This window comes from Phaseolus vulgaris, chromosome 7, assembly GCF_000499845.2.
Source record: "Phaseolus vulgaris cultivar G19833 chromosome 7, P. vulgaris v2.0, whole genome shotgun sequence".
Taxonomy (NCBI): Eukaryota; Viridiplantae; Streptophyta; class Magnoliopsida; order Fabales; family Fabaceae; genus Phaseolus; species Phaseolus vulgaris.
The window spans coordinates 34,326,699-34,342,281 of record NC_023753.2 but is presented as its reverse complement, the minus strand read 5'-3'; the positions used below and the strand labels follow the sequence as shown (position 1 = coordinate 34,342,281).

The window sequence follows — 15,583 nt, the reverse complement described above, 5'->3', positions numbered from 1 at the left end:
TTATAAAACTTTTTACTAATATTTGGAAAGGTATTCGGGCTATTTCGAATTCATATTTTGAAACGTGTTTTATAATTTTTTGGAGCTTGAAGTTTCAAATACAATAAAGGGTGGAAAAGACAATATAGGGTGGAAGAAGAAAAAGCCTAATTTTGGTTTAATGTAATCCGTTATATTTGGACTCTGTTTTGGTGGCTGGTAGCAGCGGTAGTACGCAGCTACAATTCATTTTTACTGTGTGTACTTCTCTTTGTGTTAAATACACACTCTACTTATTTTTTTCTTCACAGCTACATATAATAACATATTTTTTTAATAACTCTTGTTATCTTTCCCTATAGAAATTCTCTTTATTTTTTTCATCATTTTTTTTTATTTCGTTTAAATTTCCTTAATTTTTTGACTTCTTTATTGTTTTTGAAATCACTTTTAATTCTTGTTGAATCTATATAGTTCTTTTTGGTTTCAAGTCATTTGGTCATCAAATCTCCTTTTGTTCTTCAATAAATGTTGTCATTTTAATTTTAATTTTTTTAACAAGAAAAATAAAATTAGTAGGAAATACATTTAAAAAATAGATTCTTGAAATATAACTAAATTATATATATAAAAAAAATAAATAACATATAAACGGTGTTAACAGTGATAAATATACACTCTTAACGTCTATTTAAATGGAATTTATGGTATTTAGTATGAGGAGCTAACAAATTATATTTTTTTATAGAAAAGAAAAATAAAATGAAAACAAAAATACGTGTAAAGAGTTTAAGGAACAATAAAGATAAAATAAATATTAAATGAATTTGCGGTATAAATAAAAGAAGTCTTGAACTAAAACTTCATAACAAGATGAGGGGAATGAGAAATCATCTCCTAGTTCTTTTGTAAAACGCTGTTTTCAAAAATCATATATTTTATATGAGAAATAATTACTAATTACTTTACTAGGATACACATTATATGTTACAATCCAATATTTTTGAGACACGTTATATTAAAATTATATTATTTACAGATATTTTTTTGAATAAAAAATAATAAATTTTAATTGTAAAATAATAATAATAAACAAAATTAATTTTTTTAAAAAATAAATAAAAGAAGGAATGAGCTAAGATTCTTGTATCCTAACAGATATAAGATTGCAATAGAAAAAATCTATTGACATTAATTATATGGAAAAAATAAATGAAGAAAAGTTATGTATACATGAAAAAATGAAGAAAAGTTGTGTATTTCATTTGAATGAAGTTCATTACAAATAACGGCATTAGAATCCATCACAAATTTTTATTCTCTCTCTAATACTCACGTATCTAAGGATTACACAAATTTAACAGTACATAACTTACAAAGCTCATACACGAAGAATACATTATCTAATATAAAATTAAAGATTGTTACAATGAAAAAAGAGTATACCTGAGACAAATCATAGAGAGTGTTTCAAGAATTGATATTCGATCCTTGAGCAGAGATCCAAAGTACGAATGTACAAAATGTACTGTAACTCTCTGGACATGAGAAAGAGAAAATGAAAACCAAATATAAAAAAATAAAGCAAAATTTCTAGGACCGAGGAAAGCTTAGTGTGTAAAAAACATGAGAGAGTTGAACATTGTTTTCTATTTCTATGGTTGGGGAAGGTACGAAAATCTATTACTTTGGTAAATCTGTGGAGACTTATCATAGGTTTAGAAAACTCCCATTACATGTGTGTCTTAGTAGAGGTCTTTATAACCTCTTCTAAAGAACCTCTGAATTAAAAAAATTGTAGTGAATACCCACTCCCCATGCTCGTCAAACCACACTCCAAATACTTCAGTGAAAGCAAAGAAGGCATAAGTGTATTTTTAGTAATTGTCAGAAAAACATTTATCAGCTAGTAATTGTCAAATAAAGGAAGGGAAAATTTACCATCTATAAATTATAAAATACTGTATTTCATGTTATTTTATTTATGAGATGTCAATAACTTCATCTTCTTATATTATTATACATTTTATAACTTACATTATACTATAAGTATAATTTTAAATTATATATGAATAAATAAGTTACGTAATATAATATTTTATAAATATATGTTAGAATATATATATATATATATATATATATATATATATATTAAGTTTACATAAATATATATAGTTAGTTTGCTGTGTAGTTATTAGCTTGGGATTTAAATGAGAATTGGATAAATAAAATAATATTATAATAAATAATTTTATGATCTCATTTATCCAATTAGTCGCTACAAAATAATTTTATATTTATTTACAAGAAAAATGTAATTAAAAACTTTATATAAATATGATAGTTAATTTTATTATTAATATATTTATATAATATTTGTCCTTATTTTGTGTATGTTTCTTATAAATGATAATATAAAATACATGAATATGTCTCAATTGAATGGATGGTCTCTCCATATAATAGATAATTCTTTTTCGTGATACACTTTTCAGCAAATACCAAAATGTGCACATCCAAAAAACATAAAAACTTTTAGGAGACAATGATCAACACTCTACCAATTTCTAACGATATAGCTACGATATACATGACGAACAATATCAATTTAGGCTACTTTCTTGCACTTTAACTTGTTTGGTGCTCTTACAGCCGTTAATTTAGTTTTGGGAAATATATGCTTTGGTAAGTGAGATTTGATGACATTGGAATAAGCATATTTTTAAGGGAGAAATGATTGATCATTTTGAAAATTTTTCCATGGCTCAACTAAAGGTCTGTTTTTGGGTTACTTCCAAAGTTCCTTCAGCTTGTTTTTCATTTTTCATATTGGTCTTTTGATCATTTGGTTTGCATGTTTTCAATTAAAAACAAATAATTTGATTTAGGTTGGGTAAGTGATTCTTTATGTTGTTTGTGGGGGGCTTTTGTTTTTTGTTTAGACTATTGTGGGTTAAATGTCCAAAATATATAAGAATTTGATCACCCTTAAAGTGGTTCATATTTTTTTATTTTTTTATTGCTGATAAAAATAATCCAAACTACTTTCAGTCTCATAAATTTATTGTATACCATGTGTTTGAACTATGAAGACTTAAATAAAAAAAAAACACATATATATATATATATATATAATAGAACAAAATGAAAATGTAGTTAAGACTCTAGCAAAAGAATAGTATTTAAAAATAAATATATGTAAAATATTTAAAATAAATAAAATGATATGTTTTATATAAATTTACATAAGTATATATAAATTTACACATATATATAATAAAAAATTATATAAAAATTTGGAATAAAAAAAGGCTACATCATCCATTGTGAACAACTGTTTCGTAAGATTTATCCTTCGATTTAATTTAATTTAATTTATTAATATATGGAAAAATATTTATTCTTATTAAAATTTATAGTTTGTCTTTACATTATAATTGTGTTCAGAGTCAAACATAATATGGTATTGAAAATTTATTAGGAACAAAAGGTTTTGTTATGTATTTATTTTTTAAATATATCAATTAATGAAAAGGCGTTTTTTTTCATATTAGTTTTTTCTCTTTCAATCTCTAGTACGATATCACTAGTTAGAACGATCTATCGCATTCGCACAACACCTTCTTCTTTTTTTAATTGAAAACTCACTTTCTTCATAACTTCCTTGATTAATCATGTATTCTTCTAATCTTTCTCCCTTTGATCATCTTGTAAACACTGCTATTAATTTTTTCTTCATCTCAATTAAAATTTTGCCCTTGTCTTGGTGACTTCCTTACTTTCATAAAACAACTTTCAAACATGCAAACACTACATGCTCGTAGCATTAGAAACCAGTAATAAAAACCATTTCGTTTTTGGAACCCTTGCATGTCCAAATTCAATTATCCTCTTCAAGAAGCTTGGCATCAATCAAATAAAATGTTGATATTATGGCTTACAAGATATATGACTCTTTCGATTAAACAATCTATCATTACAAAACTACAAACAAGGTGATCAAACTGTTTCTCATTCTATTAAGTCTGTATTTATTCGTTTACCAAATGACAGTAATATTATTTTATTTTGGAACTATTCATCTTAATAACTTGCATGTGTCCAGATTTCTTTGTGCATCTCATTTCAATATCTAAAATTTTATTTACTCTTAATTATTTGTGTCTTCTCTTTATATATTTTGTCCCTTTGATTATTTTATTTTATAGAACCTTACCTTCAAGATGATTGGAGTAGTTTAGAAGATTCAATCTTATCACTTTTTATTTGTCAAAATTCAATGATCTTCTATAACTATTATACTCTTTTAGTATATATATTGATGATATTATCTAAGTGGAACATTTTTACCGCTTTTTTTTTACATTAAATATATCTTACAAATAAAATAAAAAAATCCTAACTTTCATTAACTAACCAAACAAATTAAAATCGATTATTTCATCTATATCAGTTCTCAAAAAATTAGTGTACTTAATTTTTGTTTTTTACAAAGCTCCACTAATACAATTTTTTTTTTTTACAAATAACGGTTAAAAAAGTTATATAAAAACAATTTTTAGTCGTCGTTATTATAGGTATCATTATAAATAAATTGTTTATAATGATGATTTTAGAATTGTTGTTATAAAATCACATTAATAACACGTATTAAAAATTGTCGTTATTCCAAACAAACAATAACTTTTTGAAAAAATATAATTTTTAAAGACAGTTCTAGTGAGGAACCGTCATTATAAATACTTTTTAAGACTGTTCCCAACTAAAATCGTCGTTATAAGTATTTTTTTTGAAATATTTTTATTATATATATATATATATATATTTATTGTAATCATGTATAAACTATCAAATTTCGAGAGCAATAATGCCTGTAATACATCGTAATTTAAATATAAAAGTTTACAAAAAAATTTATAAATTTATGAAAAAGTTTTTTGTGATGCTAAAGTGTTATACCTGGTTACCTTAAGGTGCATCCAAGTGAGTTTTTTTGCATTGCACTTGCACTTCTCCTCCCACTCAACATGTTGTATCCAGAATAAGCACTGAAATAATAAGATTTCATGTTAGAACACACACATAACATTATGTAATGTAATGTATGAGTAATAAATTTTTGAATGTAATATAATCATAATGGTTTGATAAAACTTTAATTTATACTAGGAAACATTATAGAAAATTTCATAATTTTCTGACAAGTGTAAATATGATATGAGAACTAAAACCTCAAAATACCTAAAAAAAAACCTAAATAACATCCAAACCCTAAACCTCATTTCGAACAACTTACATTTTTTACGCATCTCCATCAGTCTTCTCTATCAAAAGTTATGACCGTTTAAAGTTTCTTTATGTAATTTTTGCCAACTCCAAATCTATCACTGTTCTCTTCCATGTCAGGACTCTTCCATCAAATATTCACTAAATGAAGTTCCCACAAACCCCAAACTACTAACTAATCAACACATAGATACATACAACATGTTTGATGTATACAAATATAATCTAATTCATCATAAAATAAAATTCAAATTGTCGAGGATCGGACACCCTTAGACTCAGAATCAACACATACGTTGCATTCATAAATTTATTAAAAGAATATTAAGATAAAGAATACAAAAAATAAAGAATATTCAAACACTAACTTGGTGGAAAAAGTGGCGCGGTGAGCAGTGACACGACGGAGCAGAATCAGCACTATAGAGGATCAGTAGCGCGGCGGCAGCAACGTCCTTTCATGCAGAGTGCACGATTTAAGCGAGGGAATGAGGAGGGAGGAAGACGTAACCTTAGGGTTGGTCGCATGGTGTAGGGGCGACGGGTTTGAGAGTGATTGACAGAGCAGTACTGGCACGGTGCAGGGACATGAGGTTTGAGGGCGAGGGTACGATGTGTAGGGGTGTGTGTGATCCAGAGGCGGGACGTGCAATGAAGGTGTAGGTGAAGAAAGTGAGGGAATAAATGAGAGTGAGGAATGTGAAGGGAGTGAGAGGAAGAACATGAAGGCTTTGTTTGGATTGAGGAGGGGATTTGTGAGGAGGGGAGGGAGTGGATTTGTGAGGATTGAAGAGGATGTGCGAGGATATGTGAGGTTGTTTGGATTGAGGGATGATAGAGTGGATTTGTGAGGATGGTTTATTGTAAGTTTACAAAATTATCCTTCTTATTAAAAAAATATTTAAATAATTAATTATGATTTTTTTTTTGTAGGTTTGAATTAATTAAATATTTTTAATATATAATATCCATAATTATTTATATTTTTAATAAAAAATTAAAAAATATAATATAAAATATTTTGGTGTTAAATTAAAATAAATTTATTAATACATTAAAATTTATGAAAATAATATTCATTTGTTAATTTATATAACTATATATATTTTGATATTATAATTTTATTTTATTATTTATAATTATATTTTGTTATTAATAGTATAATTAAATAATTTTGAAATTATAAATAATAAATAAATTTATGTAGTATTTAATTTTATATGTTAAAATAAAATGCATGCATAGGGTATTTTGGTAAAATGCAATAATCCTACTAAATCCCCACAAATCTCTTCATTTTGTGAAGAAAGAAAAAAACCATCCACCCTCTCCCCACTCTCAAAACCATGGAAACAAACACAAACCCACTCTCTCCTCCCCCTCCCTCCTCCCACTTGGAAGCAAACACACCTGAAGTGAGTGGAAAAAGTGAGAGTGAAAAGTCTATGCCAAAAAAAAAATCTCAGGTACATATATATAACGACGATTCAACAAGAAACCCTTACCGTTTACACAAAAACATACATATAATGACGATTTAGAAAAAAACCGTTGTTAAAAATAAAGAAATTTTGTAAAAAACTACAAAAATATCACTGTCTCTTTTACAACGACTGTTCTTTACGAACTGTATTTATATGAAATTGTTGAATTCGTATTTTGTACTAGTGACCGCCGATAATTTTATAAAATGTATTAATTCTTAACATTTTTAACATGTTATTTTCAACCTAAACATCATTATCATTCTTCATATTAAGAAAGAATATTCAATATTCATCAACTTAAGAAAGAATATTAGGAATAAAAGGTTTTATTGTGTGTATATTTAGTATCAAAATAAGTTAGTTTTTTTTTTTTTACTCTTTTGTAAACTTTTTGTACATCTCCTATAATTCTAGAAAGGTGCGTGCTTTACACATTGAGTTTCCTGACCTTCAATCTATCATAAAACTTTTTTTTTCATAATATATATAAGTTTTGTAAAATTCTATGATATTTTTTTTTTGTGTGAATGAGAATGTTTTTGGATCCGTCGTTGTCTAAAAATAAATTTTAAAATGAAAATAATTCAAAGAGTCCCAATCGCTAGTAAGAGAACCTGGAATAAACACATTTAACAAATTTTGGGTGAATTACATGTGAATGACATTTGTCACCACGGATTTGATTATGAACATGTAACATGTGAAAACATGCATGAATGGATCTTGATTCTTTCGATAAAACATAGAAAGTTAAAGAGACATTATATTCTGTCAATGAAAAACAACATACGTAAAATTTTTAGTACAAACATGTAACATGTGAATTAACCGATGTGTTTCAACTTAATTTTATTTTCTCAACTTCAAAATTGAATTATTATATTTGTCGAACGAGAACTGTGCCACGCATAATTATTCTAGTAGAATTGATTTTTCTTAATAAATAGTCGTAACGTGTACAAATAAAAGTAACATCTCAATTCCAAATAATAGTAATAATAAATAATAATAATAATAATAAATAATAATAGTAATGAAAAGAAAGTAGTTATGATAACAATGTTAATTAAAATAACTAATTATAAATAAAACTACATAATAATATAGAATATAAATTAGCTCACAGTATTTCATTGGGAGCAACTATTTAAGACACATTTTGCTGTGTTTCTTTACATGGAAAGAAACTAATAGCTTGTTTGGATTTAGGTGCACACACAGAAAATGTAATAAAAAATAGAAAAACGTGAAGTAAATTATTAAAAAAGTAAAAAATAAGATATTTTTCTTAAATGTTTCTCACAAATTTAAACAGATTTGTAAACAAAATAATGTATAATCAATTATTCTCAAAACTTACGTTATTGTTATACCGTTAAACAAATTAATATATATTAATTATATATAATATTTATAATTTAGTTATTAATTATTAATATATATTTATATTATAATAAACAAGAATAATTAAAATAAAAAATAGCTAAAATTTTGATATTTTGTAAAAATATTTTATTTATTATTTTAAATGTATTTTAATTAATATTTAATTAATATATAATATATATTTTTAATTTAAATTTTATTTTAATTCTAATTAATATTTATAATTTTTTTATATTAATTTTTTTATATTTTTTTTCCTTACATTAATCAAATTACTTATAATGTTTTTATTCATTTCTCTACACTTTCTCACAATCCAAACAGATAATAAAAATAAATAAAGTTAAAAAATAGTAATAATAAAAATAATAAATTATAATTACTAAATAATAATAAAATTATAATTTACTATTTAGTTAAAATTAATTTATAATAACAAGAGTAATTTAAGTATTTTATAGTTAAATTTAAATTTATTTTATCTATTAAATGATTAGCAAATTTTCATTTGTTTACTTTTCACTTAGTCTAAATAATCTCAACTTTTTGTTTGTTTTCTTTTCACTCCTCAAATTCATCATTCAATTTCGTTTACCTGAAAAGAAAAATATTCTTCGTCAATATCTCTTGTCATTTAAGATTTTTTTGAAAAATTTAAAAATTAATAAGTGTTCTTTATCTCATAAAAATTCCTTTTCCTTTTTTTTTATTTATACTAGCAAAATATATACGTTTCAAAATTATAGATGTTTTCATAAAAATAAAGTTTAATATTATTATATTATTGAATAAATTCAAATTCAAATTTGAATGATTCATATAAAAAAGAGATGATACGTTTTGATTAAAATAATTTATTTCATAAATTTTAATTTAAAACTATTATCTCTTTAACTTTTGTCTGATAATAAATTTAAACGACTATCATTAATAGTTAAACATTAAAGATAATATTCTTTAATAAAGTTTTTAATAGTTTCAGTGTTTAAAAATAAATTTTCAGTTTCTCATTTATAAAAGTAGATTACATGTAGTTTTTATTTTCATTAACAGAGGTTTAACGAAGACATTTTTTTTAAATATATAAATTGCATTTACAACAAAATAAATATACGGTACAGAGAAGATATTTAAACATAAAATTTGAGAATTGTAGTATATCCAATCCTTGAGAAAGTGATGTGACAGAAGAATTAATGATAGTATAGATAATAAATTATTATTAAACGTAGAAGTTTTGTCTTACTTTGTGCACGCGTTTTTTAACAAACGAAATATTCGGTTGGTCCACGTGTGCGTTTTCTGGAGCTGGATAACTTTGGCCCTTATCTATTTCTTTTCCAGCACTCACTCACTCAAAGACGTGAACCGGTTGAGTTCAACAATGAAGACACCGTGGCTAACTTACGCTGCCAACGTGCTATTTCCTCATTTGTCTGTGCCAAATCCATTTTTTTACCCACCACATACTCTTATCCTACATGTATTTTCTCTCTAATAATAAACACTTGTCCCTGTCCCACGTTTTTTCTCACACACACCCTCCATCATCATTAATGTCTTCATTTAATCACAACTTAAACTTTATCCATATCTTACAAAATTAGTTAATACTAAATTAATTAAATAAATAAATAAGTGGAGGTATATTTGATGAAAGAGTAAATATTTGTTCGTTAAACTTTTGAAGATGGGTTCAGAAAACGGATGGAGTAATTATTAGTGAAATTGTTGGTTGGAAATGGTTTACGTGGTTAAAGAAAAGAAAACCTTTGTTAGAGTTGTTATTAAAATAAAACGTGTTGGTTCATTATTCCTGAATCAAGATAAAGCAGATCGAAAGGGTGATTCACGTTAAAAGAAGTGAGGCCAATTACACCGAATAGAGACAGAGGGGTTAGCTTTATCCACTACTCCCAAACCAATATAAATAAATGTTATTTCAACTCTTGGGAATTGAAAACAAAGGCACCTACAACCTAACAACACAACAAAAAAACAAGAGAGAGAGAGAGAGAAACCAACAAGCTTCTTCTGATCAATGGCGTCAAGGAAGAGTTTTCTTTCAAAGACCAGTCGTTACATCTTTCCGACAACCTCCGACACCCATTTGGGCCAAACCCAAGAGGGCATGTTCGAGTTCGACGAGGCCGAGTTGTGGAACCACCACTCTTCCGCCGCGGATCACAGCAAAAAGGGGTTACCCTCTTCGGGTTCGCGATCTGTTCCGAAGAGAGCTTCGAGGAATAATAGCAACAAGGTTGACGGAGGAGGGAGAGACAGAGTGCCCTCAGCGTCGTCATTGCCCGTTAACATACCCGATTGGTCCAAGATCTTGAAGGAGGACTACAAGGACCACCCCAGGTGGGAGAGTGACGATGAAGAAGAAGAAGAAGAAAACTTTGATGGTGATGAACGAAACCAAGGGCAAGGGCTTAGGACTAGGGTACCCCCTCATGAATATCTCGCTAGGACAAGAGGAGCTTCTCTGTCGGTGCATGAAGGGATTGGAAGGACTCTCAAAGGCAGGGACTTGCGCAGTGTCAGAAATGCCATTTGGAAGAAAGTGGGCTTCGAAGATTAATCATATTTAGTGTTCTAATGGGTATTAGAGTTAGGTTTTCTTTCATCTTTCATCTAATCATAGTGCATATATATATATATATATATATATATTCACTGTCAGAGAGAGAGATAAGATATGGATCGGATTCCATATTTGCAGTAATTTTTCTTTTTGGAAAATTTTGGTTGGGATGACCATAACTTATTTAGTGACAGCTAGTTAAAGGTAGTAGTAGCTACTAGCTATATCATTGAGAAGATCCATATGCTAGATTGTTGCTGTGGAAGAATGATCTCATGATCATAGAGGAAGGGACTTATTTTATTTGGTTTTTTTCTTCTTCTTAATGTTGATTCGTATTGTTGTACTGAGGAGGAGATGATGATGATGATCCTGATTTTAGGTGTCTACTGTTTTTGAAGAAGGGCCACCACTTATGATGTTTGCTATATTTATGAATAGTGTTTTTGGGTTTCGTGGATTTAGTTCGACGGTGATGTCAATGTTTGTTCTTTTTTGGTTACATATGTATTGTTTTTGGTCGATCCTTTGTGTTTGGATGAGAAGAGAGCAAAGTGGAGTTAAAGTGAGAGGAGGAGAAGGCCTGGAAAGTGTAGTGAAATTAATATGGATAAGTTTGGTTTGATTGAATGAGAAGAAAACAAAAATGTGAAGAGGGAGCAAGAAACGGGAAACGTCGGTGGGTGGATTCCATGGTTAAGAAAGAGGTTAGTGGTTAACGTAATAGTTGGTGAGAAAGGTACTTGTTCGCTGTCTTTGAGTAATATCTATCCATTAACCTCTATCAAATTATAATCAAAAACAGAAATATACACTAAATTATAATTATAATTGGAGAAAAAAAACATTTTACTTAAATTGGAGGAAAATTATAATTACATGATATCATACACCATTGCTTATATATATATAATTATTAAGAAAAAAAGACAAAACTCACTTCAATTGCACTTACGTTTCCGAAGATAAGTCTTAAAACTTTTCACTACAATAATACTTGTTTTAGTGAAAGTAAACCAAATCTCTCTCTATAGTTTAAGTTAAAGGGGGAAGTGATTTAACAATCAAGAAAAAAGAGAAAATTAATCGAGAAGAATCTTATGTGATTGGTGAAATGTCAATTTTCATTCTAGTCTTGATTATGTTATAAATTAATAGCTGAACACTTTTTTAAATTACTAATGAAATGAGATTGCAGGAAAAGGCTTAAACAATTTATATAATGCGATGGTTTCAAATTTTGATTATAGCCACTAGAGTTATGCCCCACTGGTATATATCTATTGCATATCAATTAGTATTTTAATGTTGAATCAAATCATTGGACGTAAATACTATCTACATTTGCGTCATGTAGATATTTAGATAGATGTAGTCAGGAATAATGTAAATGCTTAATTTTATGTTAGGTTTGCGAATTAACGTGCGATCATTAAATTCTAACGACAAATTTTCACCAAAAATATATATTTTCTGCTATTCATGAAATGGGTATATGTATAGATTAGTTTGGGGAATAGCTAAAACAACGCATAAACAATATCATGTGAGCGTTTGTCAAACACATAATTAATCTAATAGTTGTTCTTACAAGCAAGTTGCTATTGTAGGAATGAAACTTCCTTGTTTGTTGTATTTTTTTCAATTTTTTGTTTTCCATTTTGTTGTTCTTTTGACTATTTCGATGTGCAATGATATTATGATTTTCTAATAAGTTTTAAGAATATGAGTGTGTTATATGTTTAGGATCAAAGTTTTATTATTTTTCTTTTAGGAGTGATTTTTCGTTTATGACGTTATGGATTAATGCGGCCCGATGGAATTAAATTATCTCTAATTGTAATTTTTATGTGATCATTATGTAATGTTTGCTTAATTACAGTATTAATTAATTTGTATGATGTTTAACGGAATAACTAAAAAAATCGACTAGTTAAATGGATACGTGTATGCATATGCTCGATCTTCTAGTAATACATTAGTTAAATATAGATTTAAATTTAATGCGTATTATAATTTTTTTTATTGTCTTTTAAATTAACTATTCAATTAATTGTAAGTCCTTAAAAATGTATTTATCACAGCCACTAGTGTGTAAGTTAATTAATAATATATGTTAACCCAGCATATACCTTATTCCTTTAACAACTCTAACTGAGAGTTGTCATTTTTAAACATAAAAGATAACTAATCTCGATATATGTGATTATAGAAAAGCAAATTAGTTATATTATATCCTACAAATAATCAATAATGGCGTAAAAGTTTGACACTAATAATACACAAATTTCAACGTACTAGTTATGACCATTTACATTATTATCCTTAATCATTCGCTTCAACAATTTGAATAAGGTTCTATCTCATGAATTTGATACTGTACGAATAATTAAAAAAAATTATGCATTATATTATTTTCTTAATTTATATAATTCTTTTAGCATATTTAAAATTAAATATCTATAATATAAGGAAAATAAATAATCGAATCAAGTAAACGGGTAGAAATATAGAATAATTCACATCTAAGAGAGAAATAAAAAGTTTTTTTGGGAAAGAGTTGACAATGAATTATATGGCTATAAAATATTATTAAGATTTCAAATGATAAATTAATGCAAGATATTTAAAATGATTATATTGAAATTTAAATTTTGAAAATAATATTAAATTATATTTTAGGATTAGTGATTAAATTTGAGAGAGTTCGAGTATATTAATAGTTTTACATTGCGCGTTGTTCTCTATATATCTACTAAGTGGTAAAGAGACCATCATTATTATTATATTAATAACATAAATAACAAGAGGTGTAGCTTAATGGTTGGTGATGTAATCGACTTAACACATGATTCACCCGTTTCATTATTAATGGTTTTTTGTATGAAAAATTAATCAAGTATTTAGTTAATAAAAACATCTTCTGCGAATTTAACTTAAAGTGATTAATTAACAATAAGATTATTTTGATTAATTTTTACAGTAAAATTTATTAAAATAAAATAATAAATTTTAAAAAACTAATAAGTAAAATTTTAAATTTAATATGATTTCTAATTTTTTTTTCGATTAATTGCTAGCTAATATAACATATAAAATCATTCGAAATAAAGACTAAAAGCGCAGTGCTACTTTTTTTTTATTTTTTACGTTCTATTTATTTTTCATATTTCTTCTTTAATATGTTTCAGGAAAAGCACGTGAATAATGTTATGTATTTAAATTTTATTCTTATTCCGGCATTCTTTTTCGCCTTTATTACTAACAAACAGAAGTGGAGCTTCAAAAAGAAAACAAGTTAATATTTTCGCTATGTGAACCCAATATTAACAGAATTATATCTCATGCAAAATTTCAAATTTAATACGCAACCTAACATTTAATGAAATTCATTGCATAAATATATACAATCAATATTTTATTGACATTTATATTTAACATCCATATTCAATCTATTAGAATGACAAAAGAAAAGAAAAAAAATATTTTTTTTAACTTCAACTAAAACTGTTTTTTAAATAAAAGCTTTCATGTTAAATATTATTATACAACTTGACATCCCAGTTATGCTGACATCTTAAATAACAACCATCATTTGTCTTCACATGAAAAAAAATATTATTAAAAAAAAGAAAAAGAAAATACAAAAATGTGGAGAGACTAAACCAAAATTTATATGTTAACAAAAACGATACATAGATAGACTATATCTATTCATAAAGAATTCTAAGAACAAACTACATGGTAGCCTATTACACTAATGAAAAGATTCTCTATGAATAAATCATAAATTAGCCAACTTATCAACACATACATTTCCTTCACGAAAAATATGAGTCATCCTAAACCTGATTTTCTCACGATAATTAAAACAAATATTCCATCGATTACTAGGTATCCAATGAACATTAGTCTTAACAATAAATGTAAAACAAACCAAAGCAAAATCACATCCCAGTCAGACATTAGTAAGCTCCATCTTTTGAGCTTCCTTAATAGCATGTATAACCCAATAAAACTGAGCAACCAGAGCAGTTTGAACTTCAAGAAATGCAGAGAAAGCTCCAATCAATTATCTCATATTCCCACAAAAAATACATCGAGAATGTTAATTTTAACCTAGTGATGAAATAAACTTTCATCTAACAGAAAAATAACGAAGAACTTTAACAGTACAAGTATTAATAAAAAAAAAAAACTTGAACTAAAACTGCTTTACTTAACAAAAAATGTAACACTTGAGTGAAAACTTAGCCAAAACAAAGTTCACTTTAAGCTTTTGTTTTGAGCAAAAATTCTTCACTTAAATAAATGAAAATATAATTAAGGACAAAACTTATTTCCTACTAATTTTTTTTTCAAACAAAGATGAAACTGAAAACAAATGTCGATTTCTTATTGTATTTTCACTTAAAAAAAAGTATCGATTAAGCAAAAGTACTATAAAAACAACTTCATTCAAACAAGTACAAAGTTATTTTAAAAAATTTATCCAAAATTGAATATATCGAATTGATATCCAACAATTCTAGACTTAAAAGTCGGAAATAAAAGACATTATTAATTTCCAGTAAAGTTATTATTATTGGAACACTTTTGACTTTAAATCAATGTATAAATATAATAGCCAATAAATAATAAATCTATTTGAATTTATAAATACAATCAAGGTAGCAAGGAAGGAAGAAAAAAAAGCATGAATTAAACTAAACTATTGTAGAGATGAATTGAACTTTAAAAGTTACAAATGCATAAATGAGAAATAATTAATACTATATTATATTGGTTATATTAAAATTATTGTCATAAACGACACAATGACATTTATGCAATTAAATCTACATTGTTTTGAAAACCA

The 15,583-nt window shown here is 26.5% G+C and overlaps 1 protein-coding gene across 1 annotated transcript; it reads left to right on the top strand.

The window, feature by feature from the left end:
• The first annotated feature begins 9,972 nt into the window (after window positions 1-9,972).
• On the top strand, window positions 9,973-11,189 carry LOC137830260 (protein S40-4-like). The gene has a single exon (XM_068637461.1). The coding sequence runs from the start codon at window positions 10,180-10,182 to the stop codon at window positions 10,720-10,722; it is 543 nt and encodes a 180-aa protein (XP_068493562.1). The 5' UTR covers window positions 9,973-10,179; the 3' UTR covers window positions 10,723-11,189.
• The last annotated feature ends 4,394 nt before the right edge of the window (window positions 11,190-15,583 follow it).

What these genes read in the sequence shown, in the direction of transcription:
- LOC137830260 (XM_068637461.1), top strand. Translation starts at nt 10,180, where the DNA reads ATGGCGTCAAGGAAGAGTTTTCTTTCAAAGACCAGTCGTTACATCTTT.